The sequence below is a fragment of the Bubalus bubalis genome, chromosome X (genome assembly GCF_019923935.1).
Source record: "Bubalus bubalis isolate 160015118507 breed Murrah chromosome X, NDDB_SH_1, whole genome shotgun sequence".
NCBI classification, from domain to species: domain Eukaryota; kingdom Metazoa; phylum Chordata; class Mammalia; order Artiodactyla; family Bovidae; genus Bubalus; species Bubalus bubalis.
Window position 1 is genome coordinate 731988 of NC_059181.1, and position 27143 is coordinate 759130.

Here is a 27143-nt window from a genome sequence, read left to right on the forward strand (position 1 = left end):
TTGTAGTTGACACGAACCTGTAGACTTTAGCCCTCCAGGTTCCTCTGTCCACAGGATTCTCCAGGCAAGAATACTGGAGTGGGTTGCCATTTCCTTCTCCAGGGGATCTTGCCCACCCAGGGAGTGAACCCAGATCTCCCGCATTGCAGGTAGGTTATTTTCCTGTCTGAACCACCGAAGGAAAACCCTGTGAGCTCTTTCAGTTCAGTTCAGTTGCTCAGTCGTGTCCGACTCTTTGCGACCCCATGAAGCGCAGCACGCCAGGCCTCCCTGTCCATCACCAACCCGGAGTTCACCCAGACCCACGTCCATCGAGTCAGTGATGCCATCCAGCCCTCTCATCCTCTGTCGTCCCCTTCTCCTCCTGCCCCCAGTCCCTCCCAGCATCAGAGTCTTTTACAATGAGTCAAGTTTATTGAATTATAAAGAACTAAACAGCACAAGTCCTAAGTGTATCGTCCTGTGAATTTTCACAAAGCGAATGCCAAGGTATGTCAGCAGCCAGGTCCAGAAAACAAATGCATTGTAACAACGCAGGTGCAAGAATTATTTCTTAATTTGCCTCTCTCTGCCCGGTTGCTCTTTTCTCTTTCTATCCCCTTCCCCTTTTTTTCTTTATGCCCCTCCCCCCACGTTGGCTCGTATGGTCAAGAACCTGCCCGCAGCCAGGTTTTGATGGCGGGGTGGGTAAGATCCCCTGGAGGAGGGCATGGCAACCCAAGTCCGGTATTGTTGCCCTGGAAAGCCATGGACAGAGGAGCCTGGTGGGCTACAGTCCGTGGGGTCGGCAAGAGTCGGACACGACTGAGTGACTGGCACTTTCTTTGCTGTTTCTGTTGCTTTCTTTCTCATCCCTGCCTTTGTCCTTTCTGCCGCCCCGCCCACCTGTTTATGAGGGAGTCTCTTCCAAGTGCCACTGGACGGATGGATGCTAGGGACTACTGACCCACGACAGCCGAGGCACCCCTCCCCCCACCCCCCAGCCGGTCATTCATTTTTCCAGCCCCCGGTGTCCTGGCAGGAGGGACTTCCTGAGTCCTCTTCCTGGGAGAGCCAGGTAAGAGGTGAGGCCGGAGAATGGCTGGGCCCCAGAGGGGTGGGGACGGATCAGGTCGCTGCCAGCGGATGAGGATCTCAGCGAGGGGGAGGGCCTTGGTGTTCTGGCATTTTCTGAGGCTTCACTGGGGCTGGTCTGCGGCCTGGAGGACGGAGCTGGCTGGTGGCCCAGCCCGGTTCCGGCCGGCCGCGACCACACGGTGCTGGAAGAGAGAGCGAGGCCGGCCCGGGTTCTGGGCGGGGACGCGCCGCTGGCTCCGGGGCACGCCCGGGTGAGGGAGGCATCCCTTCCGTGTGGGCGGGGCGGGACCCGGCGATGCTTATCACTGCCCGCTGGGCCAACGAGGACTTTCCAGCCTGAGCTGGTCCTTCAGGCTGCCAGGCTCTGGCACTCCGCGCTTTGCTTTGAGAACTGGCGTTGGGCACCCCAAGACGGCTCTCTGCAGCCTCGGTGGTGGAGGCGGTTAACCTCCGCGCCACCCTGTCCCCTCCCGTATATGACGGACCACCCCCTCCGTGGGGCTCTACGTACATCCCAGGGGTCACCCCACCCCCGCCCCGACTCCTTTCCCCCAAGTCAGGAGCTTGCTGTCTGCGGGAAGGACCGAATGAATATGAAATCTGTCCTCGTTGCTAACTAGGGCGCAGAACGTGTTTCTCCTTTAAAAGCAGTTCACGTGGGCCTTAGATGGGTGTGTACTCCCTCTGTGTGTTCTGGGAGGACGGGTGGGGGGCATCGGTGGCCCAGGCCGTGTGTTCCCCTAACGGCTGACCCGGGAGGGCGGCAGGACCACAGACACCCCGCGTATTGGGGGAAAGACTGCACCCGTGGGGTTTGCGATGGGGACGGTTAAGGGAGGTGGGATGGTGGATGGGTGTGGGGGAAGGAAGGGGTTCTATTCCGGGACTCCGGGGGGCGGGGGTGCACCGTCCCCAGCTTTAATTACGTGCACAGCGTTAGACGCTGCGTATCCGAGATGGTTTCTGTCGTCTGGCTGCTAAGTCATGTCCGACTCCGCGACCCCATAGACTGTAGCCAGACTGCTGGAGCGGGTTGCCATTTCCTCCTCCAGGGGATCTTCCCGACCCCGGGATCCAACCCGGGTCTCCTGCATTGCAGGCAGATTCTTTACTGTCTGAGCCACCAGGGAAGCTCCAGTAGTCTTGCCTGAGAAATCTCACGGACAGAGAAGCCTGGCGGGCTACAGTCCGTGTGGGTTGCAAAAAAAAAAAAAAAAAAAAAAAGCCAGACAGGACTCTTAGCGACTCAGCGACATCTGAAAGATGGGTGGGTTGACTAAAAGAAAAGAGGTGGTTGATGATCGGCTGAGTCACGGAAGGGCTGAGGGGCGCATTTGGGGCGGGTGGGGGGAGGCAGTGCACGAGCCAGGCTCTCTGTGAGTCAGTCCTCGGTGTCAGCCAGAGACAGGATTGCGCTGTGCTAAGTGGCTTCAGTTGTGTCTGACTCTGCGACTCCATGAACTATAGCCCGCCAGGCTCCTCTGTCCTCAAGGCAAGAATACTGCTGTGGGTTGCCATTTTCTCCTCCAGGGGATCTTCCCCACCCAGGGATGGAGCCTGCCTTGCTCAGGTCTCCTGCATTAGCAGGCGGGTTCTTCGCCCCTAGCGCCGCCTGCTCGTTTGTGTTCTAAGCAATGAAGAGACAGGTTTTATGTCCGTCAGTCATATTTCCACCTCTCGCCTTTTAATGTTGTTGTTGTTTTAACTGCAAAGAGCCCCAACACGAAAAGGAGAGTGAGGGAATAAGGCCCCCACGGGCCGGCGTTCCTCGCTTCCGCAGACATTAGCTGCCGTCAGCCTCCAGCTGGGGGTCTCGCTCGGGCGTGTCCTTGGCTCGCGGACCTGCTGCTGGGTGTGGGACCCCTGAGTCCCGCCTGCATTAGGCGGGCTGCTGCAAGGACTCCTGGGGTGGCGTGGGGAGCTCGGGTACCGCCTTCCCCGCGGGCTGGTGTTCAGACCCCTCTGGATAGAAGGGAAAGTTTCCTCTAGGGAGCCTGGTGTCACAAGGGGCCGCGCCCCCCACGCGCCCCCGGGGCTGGCTGTGCACGTCACTTGTTCTCACTGGGGGCCCCGCCTGGCTGCCACCAGGTGCCTTCGGGGGGAGGACCGCACCGCCTGGCTTTCTCGGGGGTCCGCTCTGTCGGTCGCCTCCAGCCCCGGGGCGCCCCAGGCCCCTCTCCGAGCCCCCGCTACGCTCCCCAGCAAGCACTCCCAGCCCGCGTAGCCTTCCCCTCTCGGGTTAGAGGTCGCATCTCCTGCGTCCAGGGCGCCCCTACAGACGCGCGCGGACACTGCCTGCTTTCCGCCTCCTTTAATAACCGTTGTTCCGCGAGACCCCTCTTCTCTAGGAATCACCCCGAACAGGCTCGCGCTGTGGCACTAGGGGCGGGGCGACCCTCAGGCTGGGGCCCGGGTCCCCAGGACCACGTGCAGCAGGCCTCCCGCGCGCGCCGCCTGCACGTCCTGGAAGCCGAGCTGCTGCAGGAGGCGCCGGTACTGCCCGGGGCTCCGGGGGAGCCGCCCCACCCCTAGGGCCCGCAGCCCGGGGGGCCTCCGCGCTGCCCCGCTGGCCTCCTCCTCCTCCTCCGCGGGCGCCAGTTCGGCCAGCAGGAGGCCAGCGCCTGGGGAGACAGACACAGAGATAAGGGAAGGGATGGGCAGGCGTCCCAGGATCCAGCCTGCGGGTGCCCCCGGGGCTCCCCGCGGGAGGACTTCCCTGTGGGGAAGGTGGGAGGAATTCTGTCTGCAGGCCCAGAGCCGCTGCCTCTGCGATGCCCGGAGCTGCGCTGTGCTCAGTCCCTCAGTCGTGTCCGACTCTGCGACCCCGAGGACTGTAGCCCGCCAGGCTCCTCTGTCCATGGCATTCTCCAGGCAGGAATACTGGAGTGGGTAGCCTTTCCCTTCTGCAGGGGATCTTCCCAACCCAGGGATCGAACCTAGATCTCCCGTATTGCAGGCAGATTCTTTACCATCTGAGCCACCAGGGGGAGCCCATGAGACCCCCCCCATACGCATAGTGCTTCTGGAAAGCTCAGAAATGAAGGACCGACAACTGGGGATCAGCTGTGTCCCAGGCAGACGGTAAAGTGGGCACCGGACCGTGGGCTGGACGGGTGCGGAGGCCACCGGAGTCTGGGCTGCACGGGTGGGGAGGCTGACTGTGTAACACTCATTCGGTTTCTTTTCTTTCTTTTTTGGATGGGAACTTGTCTTTAAGTGTGAAGAAAGGCAAGTGCAGGAAGAAAAGGCAAGTCCAGGGTCTCACCTGGTTTGCAGCAGCCGGAGACCCTGCTCAGGAGCCCGTGGAGTCGGTCGTCCGGCCAGTCGTGCAGGAGGCTGCAGACAATGTACAGGTCTGCGGGCGGGAGGCGGTCGCTAGAAAGGTCACCTGGGTTAAACACAGACGGGCTGGAGGTGTGGACGCCACAGGGACCGCTTCTGCAGCCCGCGTCCTACACACAGATGTAACACAGAGACACACAGCCACACACAGACACACAGCCACACAGAGCTACACACAGACACACAGATGTAACACACAGAGCTACACACAGACACACATAGCTACACACAGTGACACACAGATGTAAGACAGAGACACAGCTACACACAGACACAGGTACACACACACAGCCACACACAGACACAGGTACACACACACAGCCACACACAGACACAGGTACACACACACAGTTACACACAGACACACACAGCTACACACAGTGACACACAGCCATGCTAGACACAGACACACACAGACACAGTACACAAAGCCACAGCTACACACACACACAGCTACACACAGACACACAGCTACACAGACACAGCTACAGACACACAGCTATACACAGCCACACACACCTACAGAAACACACAGCTACACACAGACACACACACACAGCTACACACAGTCACACAGCTACACACAGCCACATCTACACACAGGTACACACAGACACACAGCTATGCACAGCTACATACAAACTATGCACAGCCACAGCTACACACACTGACACAGAGCTACACACGGGCACACACAGCTATACACACAGCTATACACACACAGCTACACACAGGCACAATTATACACAGACACACAGCTACACACGCACACACAGCCACACACACACACACAGTTACACACACACATACAGCTACAGACACAAAGTGACACACAGAGAGACACCTACACACAGCCACACACACACAGCTACACACGGACACACAGCTACACACACACAGCCACACACAGCTACACAGCATGACATACAGCTACACACAGTGATACAGAGACACACAGCTACACACAAACTATGCACAGACACAGCTACAGAGACAGCAACACACAGTGACACAGAGCTACACACGGGCACACACAGCTATACACACAGCTATACACACACAGCTACACACAGGCACAATTATACACAGACACACAGCTACACACGCACACACAGCCACACACACACACACAGTTACACACACACATACAGCTACAGACACAAAGTGACACACAGAGAGACACCTACACACAGCCACACACACACAGCTACACACGGACACACAGCTACACACACACAGCCACACACAGCTACACAGCATGACATACAGCTACACACAGTGATACAGAGACACACAGCTACACACAAACTATGCACAGACACAGCTACAGAGACAGCAACACACAGTGACACAGAGCTACACACGGGCACACACAGCTATACACACACAGCTACACACGGGCACACAGCAACACACAGAAACACAGATGTGCACAGACCACAGATAGACACACACGCTGATACTTACACACGTGCAAGCACGCGTATGTACACACACCTGCACACACAGCACCCTGGTGGCCCAGACAGTAAGGAATCCACCCCCAGTGCAGGAGACCTGGGTTCAATCCCTGGGTCGGGACGGTCCCCTGGAGGACGGCATGGCAACCCCCTCCGGTATTCTTGCCTGGGGAATCCCATGGACAGAGGAGCGTGGCGGGCTGCAGTCCACGGGGAAGCCAAGAATGAACAACTAACACTTTTTCACTTTACACACACAGACACAGAAAGACACAAACACAAAGACACACAGAAAAATACACATATAGACACACAGACATACATATTTAGACACACACACACACAGACCACATATGCATGCATACATACACAGACAGACACACATGCACACACTCACAGGCACATACACTCAGACACACACAACACACACTCAGATACCGAGACAGAAATGTAGACATAAAGACACACACAGGCTGGATACATGTGCTCAGTCGCATCCAGCTCTCTGACACCGCGTGGACTGTAGCCCACCAAACTCCTCTGTCTGTTGGATTTCCCAGGAAAGAATACTGGAGGGGTGCCATTTCCTCCTCCAGGGGATCTTCCCGACCCAGGGACCGAACCCACATCTCTTGCTTTGGCAGGCTGGCTCCTTACCACTGCGCCACCAGGGAAGCCCTACTCACCGCGTACAGGAGATAAATAAGGGCGCCCAAAGAGGGAGAGCGGGCAGACAAGGACACCACACTGACCTGGCACAAAGTGGACCCGCTCTGGCGGCCGTGCGTCGCTCTCAAAGTCCCCGGCAAGCTTGATGACCTCTGGGAGGTCAAAGACGGCCACCTGCAGACGCGGGTACTCCTGGACAAGCTTGTGGGCCAGGGCGCCCGTGCAGCCTGTGGGAAGAAACGTGGGCTCTGGACCACCCTGGCCTGTCTCCAGAGGCGCAGCCCTGGCGGCACCAAATCAGCACTCTCAGACATGACCTCAGCCTGTGCCCTCACAGGAGGTCAGCCAGTTGGGAGATCTCTGCCGTCTCAAACTCAGGGCCTTGGGGAGTGGTACTGGACCAAGCGCTGGCCCGAGCCAGGTGAGCAGGGTGGAAAGAGATCCACGGGGAATCCTAGAGCAGGGTTCTAGAGAGTTGTGCTCTTCCCTTCTCTGCTCTGTTGTGGGAATGCAGATGCGATGGCTGGTGCCACAGCAGCCGCTCCGCGTCACCTGGAGGAACGCTCTGCAGAGGATGGGAAAATGCAAGCTGGCAGCTCAGGAGCCCTCCTAGGACCCCAATCCCACTACACCGCTTGGGAAGGCATCTGCTCCTTCTCCGTCCAATGTCCTGGGGGAAGGACTGGCTGGGAGGAGTAGAGGGGGTGTGTGTGTGGCATAATCAGACCTCATGAGATGGCAGCAGACAGGTTCCACAGTCCCCTCCTCTGCTTGGCAGGCCCCAGGAAGGAGCTGATAGGACTGAGCCATCCCTGGGACCTCCTAGCACTTGGGAATATCACCCCAAGCCCCACATCCACCCTGGATACATTTAGATCCTTGGGTGGTTTGTAGAGATAAACCCATTTTCCAAGTCTTATTAGTAGGTATTGTGTGTTAGTCACTCAGTCGTGTCCGATTATGCAACCCTGTGGACTTGTAGCCCCGCCAGGCTCCTCTGTCCCTGGGGATTCTCCAGGCAAGAATACTGGAGCGGGTTGCCACTCCCTTCTCGAGGAGATCTTCGCGACCTAGGGATTAAACTTGAGTGACCTGGCTTGCAGGCGGATTCTTTCCCATCTGAGCCACTGGGTGAGCCTATCTGCACGTAAGGCCCCTGCAGCTTCCGACAAGAGGTGCGCTCGCAGGTGTTTGCCCCTGACTCCTGTCGGGCAGAGGGATGTACCTCCCAGGTGGCAGGCGGAGGTGAATGGGGACAGGTCAAAGGCTGTGGCCACGTGCTGGGCGGTCAGCTTGCTGAGTCCGTGCGAGGCCCTCATGAACTGCAGGGTCGCCTCCGTGCTCCACTTGTGGGGGGCCTGAAACGGAACAGGATCTCAGGAGAGACCCACCAGGGGCCCAGGTGGTCCTGCACCTGGGATGACATTCTGCATGGCATCTCTTGAGGGCAGGGGGCTTTGTGGGCTTCCGTGGTGGGTCAGACAGTAAAGAGTACACATGCCATGCAGTAGACCTGGGCTCCACCTCTGTGTTGGGAAGATCCCCTGGAGGAGATGGCAACCCACTCCAGCACTCTTGCCTGGAGAATCCCATGGACAGAGGAGCCTGGTGCAATACAGTCCATGGGGTCGCAAACAGTCAGACACGACTGAGCGACTAAGCAAGGGGGGCTTGGTACGCAGGACGATGGGGGCAGACTAGGTGGGGAGGCGTCCAGGAGACACAGCAAGGGAGGGAGGGGAGGAGAAGAAGACGCCCATCGAGGAGCCAGGAACTGCATCCTCACTGGATGCTAAACCCACCCTCGCCGGGATGTCAGACGTCCAGCTTCTACAACCACAGGAATAAATGTCTTTTGTTTCTAAGTGAAAAGCTGAGAGTTGTTGAGTCTCGTCCAGCTCTTTGTGACTCGTGGACTATACAGTGCATAGGATTCTCCAGGCCAGAATAGTGGAGTGGGTTGCTATGCCCTCCTCCAGGGGATTTCCCGACCCAGGGATTGAACCCAGGTCTCCCGCATTGCAGCAGACGCTTCACCATCTGAGGCACCAGGGAAACACGGTCGTGTTTGACTCTTTGCAACCCCATGGACTGTACAGTCCATGGAACGCTCCAGGCCAGTATACTGGAGTGGGTTGCCATTTCCTCCTCCAGGGGATCTTCCCGACCCAGAGATCAAACCCAGGTCTCTTGCATTGCAGGCGGCTTCTTCACCAGCTGAGCCACCAGGGAAGCACCCCCAACAGACCCACTCAACACCCCCACAAGGCTCTCTCTGGAGGGTCGGGAGCCAGGAGGCAGGGCAGGGAGGGATTTGCAGACTCCGAGCTCAGAAGGCATAGTCTCTACACCATCTAACCTCACGTAGGAAACGGGGGACATTGGCTTGCAGCAGCCCCTTCATGGAGACACCCTCTTCGGGAGCTGTGGGCAGCCGGCTGCCCCCCACACTGTCCCTAAGAACCCGCATCTGCAGCCTCCCGCCGGGATAATGGGTTCTGATGGTCCCCGGGTCTGGGATGCTTTCGGGGCCCGTGGCCAGTCCATCAGCGGCAGAGATGGCACGTGAGAAGCAGCGGCAGGTTCTGGGGTACCTGCGGCAGGGGTTCTGGGGTCCACGCTGCCCCCCCTCGCACGGCCCGGCCCAGGTGCGTGAAGGCGCCCCAGACGGGCCCGTCGTGGTAGGCGGCCAGGCCGTGGAGAGACTGCTCGCCGTCCGATGCCAGGTGCAGGCTGGCCATCTCCGTGTTGCTGTAACCTGAAAGGAAGGAGCATCATGGGACCCCTGTAAGGGCTCCCCTGGACATCAGAGGGACGGGGTGGGGGCGGGGGGAGCCACTGCTCGGGGTCCCTGTGGTGTTGGCGCAAGCATCGTCCGGCCGACAGCGTGACGCCCTCGCACGCACCCGACTCTTTGCGACCACGTAGACTGCAGCCCGCCAGGCTCCTCTGTCCATGGCATTCTCCCGGGAAGAATACTGGAGTGGGATCTTTTCCTCCGCCAGGGGATCTTCCCGACTCAGGGACCGAACCCGCGTCTCTTGCACTGGCAGGCGGGTTCTTTACCACGGAGCCACCTGGGAAGCCCATCTGTGTATGCACCTGTCTGTTCATATCTGGCAGTCACCTCCATCTCTCTCTGTCACCTGTTAACCATCTGTCAATCTGTATCATCTACCTGTTTCTTTAGCAGCTCTCATCTGTGTGTGAATAAATCTATTTACCTATCATTTGTCAGCTCAGCTCATCTATCATTTACCCATCGACACATCTGTTGCTTATCCATCAATCCCTCCACCTATCACCTATTTATCCGTCATTTATCTATCTACCCTGGAGAAGGAAATGGCACCCCACTCCAGTACTCTTGCCTGGAGAATCCCATGGACGGAGGAGCCTGGTAGGCTACAGTCCATGGGGTGGCAGAGAGCGGGACTCAACTGAGCGACTTCACTTTCCCTTTTCCCTTTATCGATCTACCAATCTAGCTATCATCTGTCATCATTTTTTATCTATTGATCTATCAATTTATCTACTGTATATCCACCTGTTCACCCATCAGCCTGTATTCATCACCTGTCTTTCTGTCATCTGTCCATCCACTTACCCTATTTTCTGTTTATCCATCTGTCTGTTCTCTATTTATTCATCAGCTATCTGTCTGGTGACCTTTCTATCAACCATCTACTTATCTATTTACAGGCCTATTACATTCACCTATGAATCAACCAAGCAATTTATCATTTATCCATCCACCCATCTATCTATTGGGCTTCCCAGGGGTCTCAGCAGTAAAGAATCTTGTGGCCAATGCAGGAGACGCAGAAGACACAAGTTCGATCCCTGGGTGGCGAAGATCCCCTGGAGAAGGGCATCTTGCAGTATTCTTGCCTGGAGAATCCCACGGACAGAGGAGCCTGGTGGGCTACAGTCCACGGGGTCGCAAAAAAGCTGGCCACGACTGAGGCGCCTGAGCAAGCAGCATCTGTGTGTTACCTGTTTGCTAATCCATGAATCATCTATATATCCACCATCCATCCATCCACCAATCTAAGCATCATTCTACTATCAGTCACCCTGTAGGCATTCACCTCACCTGGCTGCCGACCTGAACAGATAAGTAAGAATACGCAGGTATCTACGCTGTGCACACACACACACACCCTATGAGTTGTTTCCTTGGGGAACCTTGGCTGATACAACCCTTCTGAGTCCGTAAGGAAGTCTCTGTCTTGAACATCACACACACACACACACACACACACACACACACACCCTAGTTCCTCCTAAACATCACGTACACACACCTGTTTCCTCCTAAACATCTCTTTCTCACACATATACACACGTTTCCTCCTAAACATCAGACACAGACACATACACCTCTTTCCTCCTAACATCACACACACACACACGTTTCTTCCTAAACATCTCTCTCACACACACACCTGTTTCCTCCTAAACATCACACACACACACACACACACACACACACACACACACACACACGCCCGTTTGCTCTTTGCCGCTCCCCCGCACCCCGCAGCTGCCCGCGCTCTGGGAGCCGCCGCGTGCGGGACACAGGGCCGGCCGGTCTGCCCGTCTCTGCTCAGGAGCCAGGGTCACCTGGCGGCCGGGTCCCGCCCGCGGAGCTGCCGCGACGACAGCCGGGGAGCCCCGTCACCTGTGTCCGACTTGTCCAGGACGCGCAGGGCCGCACAGACGTCCAGCAGGCGCGCGGTGCCGCCCGCCGAGGCGTGGATTTCGCGGGCGACGTCGGCGGCCGTCAGGGGGCCTCGCTCTTTCAGCACATCGAACACTCGGAGCTCGCACGCCGTGAGCAGGGCCTGGCCGCGGCGGAGGGCGGCGGTCAGGCTACGACGCAGGGACCGATCGCGCCTGACCCCACGGCGGCGACGCGGCGGCAGCGGGCCCGGGACTGGCAGAAACGCCGCGCCCAGCAGGGACTCTTCTTCTGCAGGGGGAGCTGGGTTTGGGCTCCAGCTTGCACAACGTTTGCTCCAGGGAAGCACACGTCAGTGAGGGTTAAGCAGAAAAGCTCCCTCGGCAGAGAAGAACCAACGTGCTACGGTCAAGGGGTGCGTGGTAGCTCCCCACGGTGCCCATGTCGAGGCCACAAAGCCTGCGACCTGGAGGGGAGGCTGTGTGTGCACTTGGGCGCTCTCTGCAGGGCACACACTGTCCACCCGCGCACCACACGCCTCACGGGACAGCCTAACCTCCCCGCGGCTCGCGTGACAAAGGAGCCTTCCCCGGACACGTGGGGCACGCGCTGGTGTGAGCCCTGTCACCCTCGGACACCCACACGGACCCCGCCGCAGCCCTGCCAGTCTTCAGAAACGACGACGTTCACGTCCTGACCCCAGAATATGCGAACAAGGCCTTCGGTGGAAATAAAATATCTTCGTAGATGTGATAGAGTGAAGGGTCTGACATGACGCCCTCCTGGATGGCGGTGGCCCTAAACCCCAGGGACAGGCTCCTTATAAGACACGGAACAGGAGACACATGGACACAGAGAAGCCACGGGGAGACGGAGGCAGACACGGGAGGGAGGCAACCACTAGCCCAGGGACGGATGCCTGGAGCCCCCAGAAGCTGGAAGACGCGGGGAGGACCGTCCCCTGGATCCTCTGCAGGAAGCTCAGCCCTGGGACCCCTTGACCTCAGACGTCTAGTCCCCAGGGCTGGGGTGGGGGGTGTGTGATGGTCTGAAGCGCCCCCCGTGCTGGGGGTCACCTGATCGCGAACGCACAGAGGTACCTTGGATGCTTTGAAGCCGTCCATCAGCTCCAGGAGGCCCACGGGGAGCGGGGGCTGGCTGTCCGTCACCCCGTTCAGGTCCGCCTCCCGGAGGCGGGGAGCCTGCGGCCGCGCCCCGCCCGCCTCCAGGCCCTCGTTGGCCCGAGCTGGGTCAGAGCCGCCTCCCTCGGCGTCGCTGAGATCCTCGAATGTGTCGACGGCCGGGATGGAGTCGTGCTGGACCCGCCGCGGGGCGCCGGGGGCACGGGATGCGTGGTACAGGCGCGCCAGCTCCTTGCAGAAGCGGTTCAGCGGGAAGCCCACCACGTTGAGGAAGTCGCCGCGCACGTACTCCACCAACATCCCACCCAGCGCCTGGATCCCGTAGCCACCGGCCTTGTCCCTGCGCAGCGTGAAGGACCACAGCGCGGCGGGAAGGAGAAAATAGATGGACATGGTGATGCTGAGCTTTGCTGGGTGCGCACGCCCGGCCAGCCCTGGGCAGCCGTGTGCCGGGGGTGGCACCAGCCCCCAGGAGCATCCCTCGGTCCCGCCCCCAGGACGGGATGAAGGCTCCACGGTGGCTTCTGGGGGTGTGCGAGGGGGCACCTGCCCCCACACCAGGCCTGGGTCTCCTGAGACGGTGAGCTTTGCCCACAAGAGACTGGGGCCTCCCAGTGGGGTTTCCCCGCATGTCTCTGACCAGAGCCTCAAGAGGAGGACTCCTCGCAGGGGTCCACAGCCCGGGTCTTCCCAGGAAGCTCTTCTGAGACCTCCTTACAGGGGAAAAGGGGCCCATCCTTTTCTGTCCATACTGACTGAGCCCCCGGCCCTTCTCAACTCTAACCACCAACCCTCCTCAACAGACCAGGGTGCACAGAAAGCAGGAGCTGGGATATGGGATGGGTGGAGGGGTGGGTTCCCCCAAAATCGCACAGGGTTTCCCAGGCGCTAGTGGTAAAGAATCTGCCTGCAATGCAGGAGACGCAGGTTTGATCCCTAGGTTGGGCAGATTTCCTGGAGAAGGGTCTGGCAACCCACTCCAGTATTCTTGCCCGGGGAATCCCATGGACAGAGGAGCGTGGTGGGCTATAGTCCACGGGGTCACAGAGCGTCGGACGCGGCTGAGCAACTATCCCTGACACTGGGTGGGGAGACCACCCCACGGCAGCATCTGCCCTGACCCGCCCGACCCACAGTGGTGCCCTTTGCTGGGGCAGACGGCAGTGTTGTAGGGACAGGGGTCGGGGTAAGACATCCTTCCATCCTTCCTAAGCACGCTGCCCGGCCCTGGCCCCTGGGCACGTGGCGGGCACAGGCCCCCAGTGCGGGCTCAGCCCCGGCCTGTCTCCTGCCCACGGCGGGCATTCAGCACTGCAGTTCCAGACAGGGAGTGGGTCCAGCACCGTGGCTCCGGACAGACGGGGTTCAGCACTGCGGCTGCAGAGACTCACATGGGCTCCCCGCTGTCGATGTACTCCCACAGCATCTCCTCTGACAGCTCCGAAAACTTCACTGTGGTCTCCTCGTAGAACTCGGACACCTCAGTGTCCAGCTGACCATCTGCAAGGAAGTGCGCACTGCGGTGAGGGGATGCAGCCGATGCCTGTGGGGGCCCGTGGGTCTAACCCTTTGAGCCCAGGAGGAGGCAAGCCTGATGCTGAAGCTGAAGCTGCAGTGCTTTGGCCACCTGTTGAGATGAACTGACTCACTGGAAAAGACCCTGATGCTGGGAAAGATTGAAGGCGGGAGGAGAAGGGGACGACAGGGGATGAGATGGTTGGAGGGCATCACTGACTCGACGGACATGAGTTTGAGCAAGCTCCGGGAGTTGGTGATGGACAGGGAGGCCTGGCGTGCTGCAGTCCATAGGCTCACAAAGAGTTAGACACCACTGAGCGACTGAACAGCAACAAAGCCTGAGCTTTGCGTGCGATCCATACACACACACAAACACACACACGATCATTAATAGGGGATAAAGGATTCTCCACTGTAGACAAGGGGAACAAAGAGAGAAAGAATAAAATAGAAAGTGAAGTAAAAGTGTTAGTTGCTCAGTCGTGTCTGACTCTCTGTGACCCCGTGGACTGCAGCCCGCCAGGCCCCTCTGTCCATGGCATTCTCCAGGCAAGAACACTGCAGTGGGTTGCCATTCCCTTCTCCAGGGCATCTTCCCGACCCAGGGCTTGAAATCCCGTTTCTTGTGTCTCCTATATCACCAGGCGGGTTCTTTAGTGCTGAGCCACCTGGGAAGCCCCCAGCAGGCTCCATGGTGCTCCTTAAATTTCACGCCCACCCAGAACCTCAGAACAGGACTTATATGGAAATAGGGTCTCTGCAGACGTGATGAAGTGAAGGGTCCAAGATAAGGTTCCTCCTGGATGAGGACGCCCTAAACGCCATGACAGGGTCCTTCCTGGGGCTAAAATTTCTTTTAAGCAGCTTTAAGTTATTCCTCAGGCTTTTTGTGCTTTAAAAAAAAAACAAACAACTTTTCATCACGGTATGTCTTAATGCCTGCCAACGGGAGCCAAACTTCTCCACCGTTCAGACCAGAGAGCTCAAAGGCAGGCTCCGGGTGGGTTGTGTTGGACGAGGCGGATTGTCCCCCACACCCTACACGGGGTCCACTGGATGCTCACGATGAACCCCCATATTTCCACGTGGGACCCCAACGTTCCCAGGCCAGGTGGGAGGGTGGGCCCGCGTGGTAGCAAAGACAGGGACGCCCCAGGGCGCCCGGGTCCTCCCCCAGGAGCCCTGGCTGCTCCCACGGTGGCCCTGACTCCCAGGGAAGGTGGGGGACGCGGGCCGTCCAGGTACCTTTGGTGCAGCAGTGGATGGTGGCCACGCCCGTGAACACGCTGTGCTCCTTCCCGCTGAGCCTGCAACACAAGGCCGGGCCGGACGCGTGACTGTCCGGAGTGTCTCTGGAATCCAGGGTGACCCCTGCCCACCAGCCCCACCCTCCTATCACCCGGGCTGCGCAATCACTGAGGAAACCATCCCAGGGGGACTGTGAAGCTTCCCTGCAAGACTGTAGTCACTGTGCTCAGAGAGGGGCTGGGAGCGGTGATCAGGCCACCTCACAGGACGAAACACGGGACCACGTGCACCCTGACGGGAGCGGCCGGCACCGCACAGAGGACCCGGATCCCGGCCGCTCTGGGCCACCCCTTTCCTGGATCCCTGTGCCGTCCTGGGCGTGGACACTCAGCCTGACTGAGCCAGGAAGAGACCCTGAATGTGGTGGGCTGGTGTGGGGAGTCAGAGCCCTGTTAAGAGTCAAGGTCGGTTCAAGGGCACGGCCTGGTCCTCTGACCTGAACCAGGAGGGGCTGTCTATGGGAGACAGCGGACGTGACGCCCGTGGCAGACACGGGGCCGTGATGGGGGATGGGTGGGCGGACAGACGGCTGATGAACGGATGCTGACAGTGAGTGGGCAGATGGCGAACGGCCCAGCCTCCGTCCCACGCGTCCCTGGAGGACCGCCGGGACCCACCCACCTTGACAGCATGCGGTAGGCATCCTGCTTGTCCACCGGCTTCTCCAGGATCAGCCCCCCGATCGCCTGCAAGAGAAACGCCACGGAGAGAGTTGCTTCTGCTCCCCAAGCTGCTCTGCGCCAGCTGCGCCGTCCACCGTCTTAGACTCGTGTATTTTTTTTTTTTTAATTTAGGCGAGATTCGTATAATGTGACACTCACCATGTTAAAGGAAACCGTGTGGTACATTTCCACTGTTGGGTGAGGGTCACTATCAAGTTCCAGAAGTCTTTCATCATCTGGAACACCCCTCCCCTCAAGCTGCTCTCCCCACCTCGTTCCTAGCCCCTGACAACTGCTGATCTGATTCCTTCCTCAGTGGACTTCCCTATTCTGGATATTTCACACAAATACAGTAATATGTACCCTTCTGCGTCCTGCTTCTCTCACTGAGCACTCTCTGTTTGAGGTCCATCCACGCACCCTGTGTTGGGGCTTCCCTCCTTTTCATGACTGCGTCATATTCCACTGGGCGGATGGACCCCATGCTACTTATCCATCCATTCATCTATCCATCTATCCATCCATCCATTATCCAACCATCCATCCATCCATCTATGCATCCAACCATCTACCCAACCATCCACCCATCCATCAACCATCCACCAATTTATCCTTCCATCCACCCAACCATCCATCTATCCATCAACCCATCAACTCAACGATCCATCCATCTATCCATCCATCATCCATCCACCCACCCACCACCCATCATTTATCCATCCAACCATCTATCCATCCATCCATCCATCCATTATCCAACCATCCATCCATTCATCTATGCATCCAACCATCTACCCAACCATCGACCCATCCATCAACCATCCACCAATTTATCCTTCCATCCACCCAACCATCCATCTATCCATCAACCCATCAACTCAACGATCCATCCATCTATCCATCCATCATCCATCCACCCACCCACTACCCATCATTTATCCATCCAACCATCTATCCATCCATCCATCCATCCATCCAACCATCTACCCATCCATCCATGCATCTTCTATCCATCTATCCATCCATCCATTATCCACCCACCCATCCAACCATCCATCCATCCACCCACCCATCCATTCATCCTTCCATCCACCCAACCACCCACCCATCCATTATCCATCCAATAATCAACCCAACCATCCATCCATCTACCCATCCATCATCCGTCGACACACTCATCCAGGGACACTGCTGCTATGAACACCTCAGCAACGAGGCCCAGCATCCCTGGGCGATGCTCACCATCAGGCCAGCCAGGGTCTCAGACAGACGGCCATGACCAGCGAGACAGATCCGTAGACCAGCTCTACGGATCACTGTGATGACCCATCCAAAAGCCCGACTCTCAGTGGCCAAAACCCCTATCTTGGGGAGGTTCCTTTTCCCCAGGTCCTGACCCCCCCAGCCCTGTGAACAGGACATTATTCGATAATAGGATCTTTGCGGATGTAACAAAATTTAAGAGGTCATACTGGAGCCAGGTACGTCCTAATCCATGATGGATGCTGTTCTCATAACAGGAGAGACACAGAGGAGAGGCCGCGTGGAGACGGAGGCAGAGACGGGAGGGAGGCGGCTACCAGCCCAAGGACGACCAGGAATTTGGAAAAAAAGCATCAGTAGCCGGGAGAGAGAGAAGCCTGGGATGGATACTCCCCTAGGTCTTACAGAAAGAACCTGCCTTCCCGAAGCCTGGATTTCAGTCATCAGCGACACGGAAAGCTGGAAAGCAGACTCACCACGATGGTGTCGGCTCCGATGACCACGTCTGGGGCCCTCAGGTCCTTCTGCAAGAAACCCAGACTCGGCTTTAGGCAGGACTAGCCTGTATGTCTGGAGAAGGCAGTGGCACCCCACTCCAGTACTTTTGCCTAGAAAATCCCATGGACGGAGGAGCCTGGTGGGCTGTAGTCCATGGGGTCGCTAGAGTCAGACATGACTGAGCGACTTCCCTTTCACTTTTCACTTTCCTGCATTGGAGAAGGAAATGGCAACCCACTCCAGTGTTCTTGCCTGGAGAATCCCAGGGATGGGAAAGCCTGGTGGGCTGCCGTCTATGGGGTCGCACAGAGTCGGACACGACTGAAGCGACTTAGCAGCAGCAGCAGCAGCAGCCTGTATGTCTTACACATTTTCATGTCATGACGCGCGGCACACAGCATCACAGCTTATTTATGGATCCAGTCTGGCTTTAGAAAGCGAGACTGGAGTGTCCTCAAGACAACGATCAAGGGAGACAGTGAAAGTGAAAGTTAGTCACTCAGTCGTGTCTGACTCTTTGCAACCCTGTGGACTGTAGCCCGCCAGGCTCCTCGGTCCATGATTTCTCCAAGCAAGAGTACTGGAGTGGGTTGCCATCTCCTTCTCCAAGGGATGTTTCCCACCCAGGGATCGAACCTGCGTCTCCAGCATTAGTGTGTGGATTGTTTACCACTGAGCCACTACGGGGGCCCCAGTTATATATTACTATATATAATTATGACTTCCCAGGTGGCTCAGGTGGTAAAGAACCTGCTTGCAATGCAGGAGACCTGGGTTCGATCCCTGGGTCGGGATGATCCCCTGGAGGAGGAAATGGCAACCCACTCTAGTATTCTTGCCTAGGAAATCCCATGGACAGAGGAGCCTGGTGGGCTACATTCCATGGGTTGCAAAGCAAAGAGTCGGACGTGACTGAGCAAATAACACTTCACACTTTCATGCTGCTGCTGCCGCTAAGTCACTTCAGTCGTGTCTGACTCTGTGCGACCCCAGAGACGGCAGCCCACCAGGCTTCCCAGTCCCTGGGATTCTCCAGGCAAGAACACTGGAGTGGGTTGCCATTTCCTTCTCCAAGGCATGAAAGTGAAAAGTGAAAGTGAAGTCGCTCAGTCGTGTCCGACTCTTAGCGACCCCATGGACTGCAGCCCGCCAGGCTCCTCTGTCCATGGGATTCTCTAGGCGAGAATACTGGGGCGGGTTGCCATTTCCTCCTCCAGTATTCTATCCAGAATCCAGGGAATTCTGTATCATAAATGATGCTATTTTATTAGTTATAGTAGCACGCGGCATGGTAGCAGCTCGTGATAGACTGGGTAGATCGAGGCTTTATCCTGAATGGCACTCTGATATGAATTTGCCACAGCAGGTTACATACTAGCTAAGTGACACATAACATTGTATAAACGATACCATCCCATGAATTACACGTGTCCACAACACAAGGACACTCAGTCGCAGAGAAGCTACACCTATTGCCTGCTGCGAAGGGCACTGATTTACAACAGATGTGATTAACACCTGGGGACGCCCTGCTAGCAGGAGACCCAGGAAAGGAGCCCTCACCTGGTACATCCGGTCGGCCACCTCCAGGGCCTTCTGCTTGGCCGTTTCCACGGCGTACGCCTGCGGGGTGGCGAATGAGGCCTTGTGCAGCTTCTCCTTGAACCTGGACGGGACCACCTCGAACCTGAGGCCCTGCAACAGGATAGAAGAGGGGTATGGGGGGGGGAGCCCCAGGACGCTGACGGGTGGGCAGGAACTGAAAGAACCCGCCCAGCCCCCCTTCCCTGACTATGGACACTGACCAAGGGCCGACTCCCGGCCGCTGCGTGAGTGTGACCGGTGTGTGTGTGGGGTGGGGGGGCTCGGGGACCCTGGTGGGAAGACCTCTTGTGCACGCAGAGGCTAGCAGGGCGCTATTGATCGGGGTGCAGCCCCGAGGGGTCAAAGGGCTCCTGGAGAGTCCCAAAGGCCGGCATTTCGCCCTTACGGCGGTCAGACTACTGAGATGACAGCGCCTGTGGGAACGGCCACGAAAAAGCCACAAGTACGGCGGCTGCGTGCGGGGGAACAACTAGGCTGCTTGGACTTGGTGCCCAACACAGGTGACCCGGTGGTGCCTGCGGAAGGCGGGTCACGGGCACCGCTGCCTCCAGAGTCGGGGCTGGGGGTCTTGACCACAGAGGGGCAAACTCCGCCTCCCACACTCGCAGGGACCTCTGTGAGCGGCCAGCTGCCCCTTACTTTTCTGCACCCCAGCCCCCTCCCCACCTCCATCGTGGACCTCCCGGACCCCCAGCTAACCCCTGGGCCACACTATGAGACAACCCCGCCTACGGCTCTGTACCCTCGCTGGGAGCTACATACAGAACTTCTCATTCTGTACCTACCCCCATCCAGCCCAGCTCACGCCCCCCACCCAGGCAAGAATTTCTGGCTCTATCTGTCCCCCTAGCTGGTATCCTCGCTTCTCTAAACCACCCCCCTCCCAAATAGGGCCGCCCCATGCAGACCAAGCCCTGTCCAGTGGCTCTGTCCCCTTCCCCACCACCACCCCCCTCCCCCCACCAACACCTGGACAAATCCAGCGCAGGCACACAGACTTGGCCTTGGCCCGGCAACCCCACACTCCCTGGCCAGCAGATCGCCAGGTCACTGAGCCCTGGCTGGAAGACCCTGGCCCGCTCCCGATCACAGAGACCACTGATCTGGACCCTGGTCACTAGGGTCCTACCCTCCGCCTACCTCAGCCCCCAATCCTGCAGACTCCGGATACCCAGTCACTTAGGCCCCCAGCAGATTCCTGCCCCACTTCCTCTCTCACCAGACAGTCAGTCACAAGGCCTCTGTCCTGAGACCCTGCATCTTTGACCCCGTCAGTCAGTCCCACTGCTGACCCCGGGCCTGCAAACACCCACCACCTCTTACATCCCCCCTCCCAAGTCAGTAGGATCCCCAATAACTAGGCACTGGCCCTGCAGACCCACCAAGGCCCCTGTCATCTCCCCCGGGGCGCCCCGCCCACGAAGCCTAGGTCATCAGGACCCTCGGGCACTTGTCTCCGACCACCGGACACTGGCCAAAGCCCTCCCCTAACTACTAAGACACCCCCAGTTTCTAGGCCCCGGACCCGCAACTCTGGGGTCCATCCGGGAGACCCGGGTCACGACGCCGGGGATCCCGAGGCCTCGGGTCACTAGGCCCGGGTCCGCAGGCCCGGACCCCCCAGACCCTGGGCCCGGGCCGCTCACAGCATTGCTGAGAATCTCCCGGCGGCGCGGAGAGGAGCTGGCCAACACCACGCGCTTGTGCTGCAGCTTCCCGATCACCGGGCACAGCAGCATGGCGCCACGCGCCCGCGCCCGGCGCCCGGAGACCGGGGCCGGGAGACTAGTGCGAGGGAGACCCGCGCTGCGCGCGCGCGCGGCCCAGGCCCCGCCCCACCAGGCCCCGCCCCTTCTAGGCCTCGCGCCTTGTCTCTGGAGCCACGCCCAGGCCTCATCACCAATGAAACCTCGCCTCACCCCGCACAGGCCCCGCCCCAGGCCCCTGCCCAGCATGAAGTTCCTCCCCGTCCGTTGGAGCCACGCCCAAGTCTTGCCACCAACGAAGCCCCGCCCCAGGCCAGCCCACGGCCGGACCTCACCACCAAGGAGGACCTCGCCCAGGCCGCACCACCAACGAAACCCCGCCTCTGCCCGCCCACGGCCCGGCCTCACTACCAATGAAAGCTCGCTCCAGGCCGGCCACCAGCGAAGCCCCGCCCCGGCCGTTGGAGCCACGCCCAGGCCTCTCCGCGCAAGGCCCCGCCCTCCCCCGAGGCAGGTGGGGCTCCGGCGGCGCTTCCGTGCAGCCCGCGAACGAAGCCCCGCCCCATCCTCGAAGCCCCACCTCCAGCTCGCCCCGCCCCCAGCAGCTGGGGATTCCTGCCAAGCTCGGGCGGGGGGCGGGCCCCAGAGCCCGCCAGGCATCTTGGGAACGCAGAGATGAGGGTCCCCGTGGCTTGATGGAGGCAGAGGGTCCCCGTGGCTTGATGGAGGCAGAGATGGGGGTCCCCGGGGCTCTATGGGTGCGGAGACGGGGGTCCCCGGGGCTCTATGGGTGCGGAGACCGGGGTCCCCAGGGCTTGATGGGGGCGGAGATGGGGGTCCCCGGGACTCGATGGGTGCGGAGACGGGTGTCCCCGGGGCTTGATGGGGGCGGAGATGGAGTCCCCGGAATACAGTTCGGGTGTGTGGAGATGGGGGGGATCTCGGGGCGCGGTGGTCTGTGCACATGGAGCTCCCGGGAAAGCAGTGTGGGTGTGTGGAGATGAGGGTTTTCGGGGCGCAGTGGTCGGTGCAGATGGTGGTCCCCAGAGTGCAGTGGGGGGTCTGCGGAGATAAAGGCCCCCGGCCTGCGCTGGGAGTGCGGGCCCTTCTCAGCCTAAGCACTACTGACCCTTGGGGCCGGATCATGCATTTTCGTGGGGCTGCCCTGGGCGGCTGCAGCGCATTCAGTAGCGGCTCTGGTCTGTGTCCACTAGATGGCAGTAGGTGCCCACTAATGGTGACAATCCGGACGTCCGCACGCGTCCTGTCCACCGGGGGACTGAATCACCCCTCACTGAGTGCCCCGGCTGGACAGGGCTGGAGAGGTGGGTGATGGACGGATGGATAGATGTGATGGATGGATGGATAGATGGATGGATGGATGGATGGATAGATATGATGGATGGATGGATAGATATGATGGATATGATGGATGGATGGATAGATAAATAGATGATGGATAGATATGATGGATGGATGGATGGATGGATTGGATGGATGGATGAATGGGTAGATATGATGGATGGATGGATATGATGGATGGGTGGATATGATGTATGGATAGATAGATGATAGATATGATGGATAAATGGATAAATAGATCATAGATATGATGGATGAATGAATGGATAGATACGATGGATGGATGGATAGATAGATATGATGGATGGATGGATAGATAGACTGGATGGATGGATGGATGAATGGATAGATAGATGAAGGATGGATGGATGGATGGATACTACACTTTATTTATTTATACTATAGAAACCAACAGATCTGACTGACGGATGGATGGATACATACGTAGATAATGAGAGATGACAGATTAAGTAGGTAAGAGTCATGTCTGGTCAGGGTCTCTGCCCTACCGCCGTCTAGGGCTGGACGAGTCTCTATGGGGGGCGTCCTGGGCACTGTGGGGTGTGGAACAGCTCTGGTCTCCCCCCACCACATGCCAGGGGCAGCCCCTGCCCCCAGTGCTAAGAAGCAAAATGACCCCTGACTAATTCATACCACGTATATTTAAACTAATACATATCTTTGTGTTCATGTGACTGTATATAAGAACCCGGGTCTCTTGCCTTGCAGGCAGATTCTTTACCACTGCACCCCCAGGGAAGCCCCTATATATATATATATATATATGGTATATCATGGAATATGCTATATATCAGGCTTCCCTGGTGGTTCAGATGGTAAAGAATCCGCCAGCAATGTGGGAGACCTGGGTTCAATCCCTGGGTTGGGAAGATCCCCTGGAGGAGGACGTGGCCACCCACTCCAGTATTCTTGCCTGGAGAATCCCATGGTCGGAGGAGCCTGGCGGGCTGTAGTCCATGGGTCTACACGCCAAGAGTCAGACACGGCTGAGCGACTTAGCACACGTGCACCCGTGTGGAGTTAGGATAAACTCTTCATTGCTAGGTTAAAACAAACATCTTGCTTAGGAAAAAAAAAAAAAAGATGGTTTATTTTGAACAAGTTCTGGATTTAAAGAGCAGTTGCCAACAAAGCATCGAGACCCTAAGCAGTCATTCCATCGGACATACTCCGTCCCCCTCAGGGACTCCCATGCAGTTTCTTCATTTACATGCATTCCTGCTCTTGAGGCTTTTTAACAGCTCTGAGAAATGTCAGTGAAATGGCAGGATCACAGGTTTCCAAAGACACAGCAGACACTGGGAAAAAACAATAAATCAATGTCTTCGTCTGACGATTTCCAGCAAACCGCATGCCTTCAGTGTGGGTGTTTTAAAACAGGTTCGAGAAAAGAGATGTCACACTCTATCCACCTGACGCGAAGAGCTGGCTTTTTGGGAAAGACCTTGATGCTGGGAAAGATTGAAGGCGGGAGGAGAAGCGGATGACAGAGGAGGAGATGGTTGGATGGCATCACTGACTCGATGGACATGAGTTTGAGCAGACTCCGGGAGATGGTGAAGGACAGGGAAGCCTGGTGTGCTGCAGTCCATGGGGTCGCAGAGTCGGACACGACTGAGCTACTGAACAAGAACAATATTATTAACGTGCTGAAACAGAAGGAAATTCAGCCCTGGGATTTTCAGTGATCCGACAGGCACCCCTCAGAAAGGCTGACGGTTCCCTGAAGATGCTGTTGGATACTGGGCAACTTCAGTGGAACTGGGAGTCCTTGGGACGCAGAAATCAGGGAGATGTCCGTGACCCTGAGGGGCTGGACAACGAACTGTTGGTGAAGATGGTGACGAAATGTGACCTGAGCTCTCTGGGACCCAAAGGCTGGATGGACGTCACACCCATTGAGGACTGGGGGTTGGGGGTGGTGAGGGGCAGCGTTATTGCTTAGACTGGCTTCCTCCGAATTCAAATGGTGATGCTTGTTCTCAGCTCAGCAAGAAGACGGTTCCGTGAGGGTGGTTTGAGGTTTTTCACAGCTTTTTAGAGTCAGACGCTGGAAGCCCACGCCCAGGACGTGGCTGCCACTGTCTTGCTGGGTCAGGGTTTTTTCTGCCTCCGGACTGTTGTCGTGGCGACCTGACTTTCTAGGGGCTTGGCTCGGGGAACAGTTGGGAAGAGCGTGTGGACCACACACCATCCTGGGGCGATACGAGTCCTTGAAGCCGGCCCTTCTCCAGCCACCGGTGGGCGCATGTCCTTTCTCGGGCGGGGGGTGTGTCTGGCCCGCATTCTGAAAGCAGCAAACGGTGGGTCTCTGCCCTGTGCAAACACTGCAGACTGGCTTGGACACTGTCCTCTGTGTGGGGCTCCCATGGTGGGGATGGGGATGGATGGGACCCCCAGGCGAGTCCTTCTCCTCGCCAAGAGCATGGACTGCCCTATGCAGGTCCCGCCCCGGGAGCCAGCATCAGGCACTGCGACCCCTAGAATCACCCGGCCAGTGGCCAGAGGCCCAGTCTCAGAATTGCAGACTGTAGGGGTCTCCTAGGGCAGCCGTGACGGTTGTATAAATGAGGGGCTTAACGCCCCAGACAGGCATCCATCCTCCCCTAGTCCCGGGGACCACGCGTCTGAGGTCAGGGTGTCCCAGGGCTGAGCTCCCTGCAGAGTCTCCAGGGGAGGGTCCTCCCCGCCTCTTCCGGCTTCTGAGGGCTCCGGGCGTCAGTCTCTGGGCTGGTGGCCGCCTCCCTCCCATCTCTGCTTCCATGTCCACGTGGATTCTCCTCTGTGTCCGTGTCTCTCCTCTTTGGTGTCTTTTAAGGACCCTGTCACGGGGTCTAGGGCCACCCTGATCCTGTAGGTCACACTCTGATATTCCGGGCAGACGTGGATTTGCAGGGTTGGGACACCATCCACTCCGCCACACGCGTGTGTGGTTCTCATTCCCAAGCAATGACGTCGGGGGACCAACTGCTCGCGTTAACATCGGCTCACAATCCCACCAACATCTCTGAGGTCTGATGGGGGGGATGTCACCTGCTTTGCAGCCACCCTGCCCTGGGGGTCTCCCTGAGCCCCTCCCCACTGGCCCCTGCCAGGTGTCACCTTACAGGCTTCAGAGCTGTTTTCTTCTCCATCCCCCCCCCCCCCCCCCCCGAGGGAACCCTGAACTTATCCTATGCTTCTCCCTGTCATGCACAGAGGTTATTTCAGGCAGAGCCTGACGACCTGCTGTCTCAGCATCCCCGGCGCTCCAGGAACTGCGGTCCATCATCTTTTCAAAACCTCACAGCTGCGGGGGGCTGCTGCGGGTTCGTGTGCTCGCTGGTCTCGCCCGGTCCTCAAAGGATCGCAGGGGTCAGGCCAGGAACCACCGCAGACCCCAGGAGGACCTGCTGTGGCTGGGGGCGGTCGGCGGGGAGGCGGCAGGCAGAGAAGGCTCCCGTCCAGCGTGGTCCGGCTGAATCCCAGCGCAGCCAGAGTGACGGAAAACAGGCCCCAAAGACGCCTGCTGTCCTTCAACGCCCCCCGCTCCACTCGCGATGAGGGGTGCCTGTCTCAGAACACGCTCTCCTGCCGTTTCACGCTGGGCCTCTCGGGCGCCTCCTGCCCGTCCACGGAGCGCGCGGACAGGGTCCGCCCGGAGAAGAGGCTCTCGTGGCGGCTGTCGGGGCTGTCGGCGGCGGGCAGCGGGCCGTAGCCCAGGTAGTCGCGGAGGCGCAGCTGGAACTCGCTGGACGCGAAGTAGTAGACGAAGGGGTCCAGGCAGTTGTTGAGGCAGCTGAGGCAGAGCGTGAGCTTGTAGATGTGGTAGTAGCTGCGGCCCAGGAAGAGGCGGCTGACCATGTGCACCAGGAGCACGAAGTTGTTGGGGGCGAAGCAGGCGACGAAGGCGAACAGCACCACGGCGGCCAGGGAGACGGCGCGGCGCCGCTGCGCGCGGCCGTGGCGGTCGGCGGAGCGCAGCAGCGTCAGGATGGTGGCGGTGTAGCAGGCCACGGTGACCACGAAGGGGATGAGGAAGAGCACGACGAAGAGCGTGAAGAGGAAGGCGGCCCACATGGCCACGCTGGGCAGCATGTTGGACTTGAGCACGTCGAAGCAGGTGACGATGCCCAGCGCGTCCACGGCGTAGGTGAGGTCGGTGCGCGCCAGCGGGGACAGCGCCGCCAGCAGCAGCAGCCACGCGGCGGCGCACGCAGCCAGCGCGTAGCGGCGGCGGCGCCAGCGTGCGGACGCCAGCGGGTACACGACGCCCAGGAAGCGGTCCACGCTGATGCAGGTCATGGTGAGGATGGACGAGTACATGTTGGCGTAGAAGGCCACGGTGACGGCGTTGCAGAGCAGCACGCCGAACACCCAGTGGTTGCCGTTGCAGTGGTAGTAGATCTGGAACGGCAGCACGCAGGCCAGCATGAGGTCCGTGACGCTCAGGTTGATCATGAAGATGACCGACGGCGTCTTGGGCCCGATGTGCCGGCAGAGCACCCACAGCGAGAACAGGTTGCCCGGGATGCTCACCAGCGCCACCAGCGAGTACACCACGGGCAGCACCACCGCGATGGCCGGGTCGCGCAGCATCAGGATGGTGGCGTTGTCCGGGCGCGTCATGTTCACGTCCATGCTGCGGCCGTTGAGGGTGGCCTCGGGATACGGGGTGCCGATCTGCAAGACAAGGAGGGAAGGGGGGGGTACCGGGCAGGTGAGAGGCGCCGGAGGACGGGCTGTCCTGGGAGAGGGGCGGACACACGGGAGCGTCACGGGTGCACACACACGTTCGCGGGAGCGCTGATGTCCTATGGTATATGCACGTGTGATATAGACACACA

At 58.6% G+C, this 27143-nt stretch overlaps 2 protein-coding genes and 3 long non-coding RNA genes across 12 annotated transcripts in view; 3 read left to right on the forward strand and 2 right to left on the reverse strand.

Moving 5' to 3' along the window:
* The first annotated feature begins 712 nt into the window (after positions 1 to 712).
* LOC123331743 lies at positions 713 to 4431 on the forward strand. 2 transcript variants are annotated; one of them, XR_006548497.2, is made up of 3 exons: positions 713 to 1057; positions 4034 to 4158; positions 4295 to 4431. It is a non-coding gene; the product is annotated as an uncharacterized LOC123331743 (long non-coding RNA). The 2 variants fall into 2 exon arrangements; XR_006548496.2 differs by lacking the exon at positions 713 to 1057 and adding an exon at positions 1401 to 1861.
* On the reverse strand, positions 2740 to 21059 carry ASMTL (acetylserotonin O-methyltransferase like). Of its 5 annotated transcripts, none has more exons than XM_044936689.2 (14): positions 20875 to 21057; positions 19187 to 19318; positions 17602 to 17649; positions 15822 to 15886; positions 15138 to 15199; positions 13766 to 13874; positions 12333 to 12714; positions 11233 to 11395; positions 9143 to 9306; positions 7774 to 7906; positions 6632 to 6775; positions 4343 to 4465; positions 3437 to 3698; positions 2740 to 3042 (listed from the first exon to the last, which is right to left on the reverse strand). In XM_044936689.2, exons 1-13 carry the CDS (start codon positions 20965 to 20967, stop codon positions 3475 to 3477), a joined length of 1842 nt encoding a protein of 613 aa, XP_044792624.1. In that variant the 5' UTR covers positions 20968 to 21057; the 3' UTR covers positions 2740 to 3042; positions 3437 to 3474. The 5 variants fall into 5 exon arrangements, with proteins under 5 accessions (XP_044792624.1, XP_044792625.1, XP_025132541.1 ...); XM_044936690.2 differs by having other exon boundaries at positions 2740 to 3039; positions 3436 to 3698; XM_025276756.3 differs by lacking the exon at positions 3437 to 3698 and having other exon boundaries at positions 2740 to 3039; positions 20875 to 21058.
* LOC112582269 lies at positions 6775 to 7467 on the forward strand. Its single transcript, XR_003106799.2, has 2 exons — positions 6775 to 6969; positions 7063 to 7467. It is a non-coding gene; the product is annotated as an uncharacterized LOC112582269 (long non-coding RNA).
* Positions 21060 to 21494: 435 nt separating the features above from the next.
* Positions 21495 to 23083, forward strand: LOC123465379. The gene is made up of 3 exons (XR_006640592.1): positions 21495 to 21692; positions 22149 to 22259; positions 22702 to 23083. It is a non-coding gene; the product is annotated as an uncharacterized LOC123465379 (long non-coding RNA).
* Positions 23084 to 23876: 793 nt separating this feature from the next.
* P2RY8 (P2Y receptor family member 8) overlaps positions 23877 to 27143 on the reverse strand; it is a 47195-nt gene continuing 43928 nt past the window's right edge. For all 3 annotated transcript variants that reach the window (XM_006042453.4, XM_044936692.2, XM_044936691.2), the window contains one exon: positions 23877 to 26979. In XM_006042453.4, the coding sequence (XP_006042515.1) occupies positions 25873 to 26937 (1065 nt within the window). In that variant the 5' untranslated portion in view covers positions 26938 to 26979 and the 3' untranslated portion in view covers positions 23877 to 25872. The remainder of the gene's footprint in view (positions 26980 to 27143) is intronic.

Bases quoted from the DNA above. Each gene is read 5' to 3' on its own strand.
- ASMTL (XM_044936689.2), bottom strand. From the start codon at position 20,967: ATGCTGCTGTGCCCGGTGATCGGGAAGCTGCAGCACAAGCGCGTGGTG. The intron at 19,319-20,874 runs GTGAGCGGCCCG...ATCCTGTTGCAG, and splicing joins GGGAGATTCTCAGCAATGCT to GGCCTCAGGTTCGAGGTGGT. The intron at 12,715-13,765 runs GTGAGTCTCTGC...CACGCTGCGCAG, and splicing joins ATCGACAGCGGGGAGCCCAT to GGACAAGGCCGGTGGCTACG.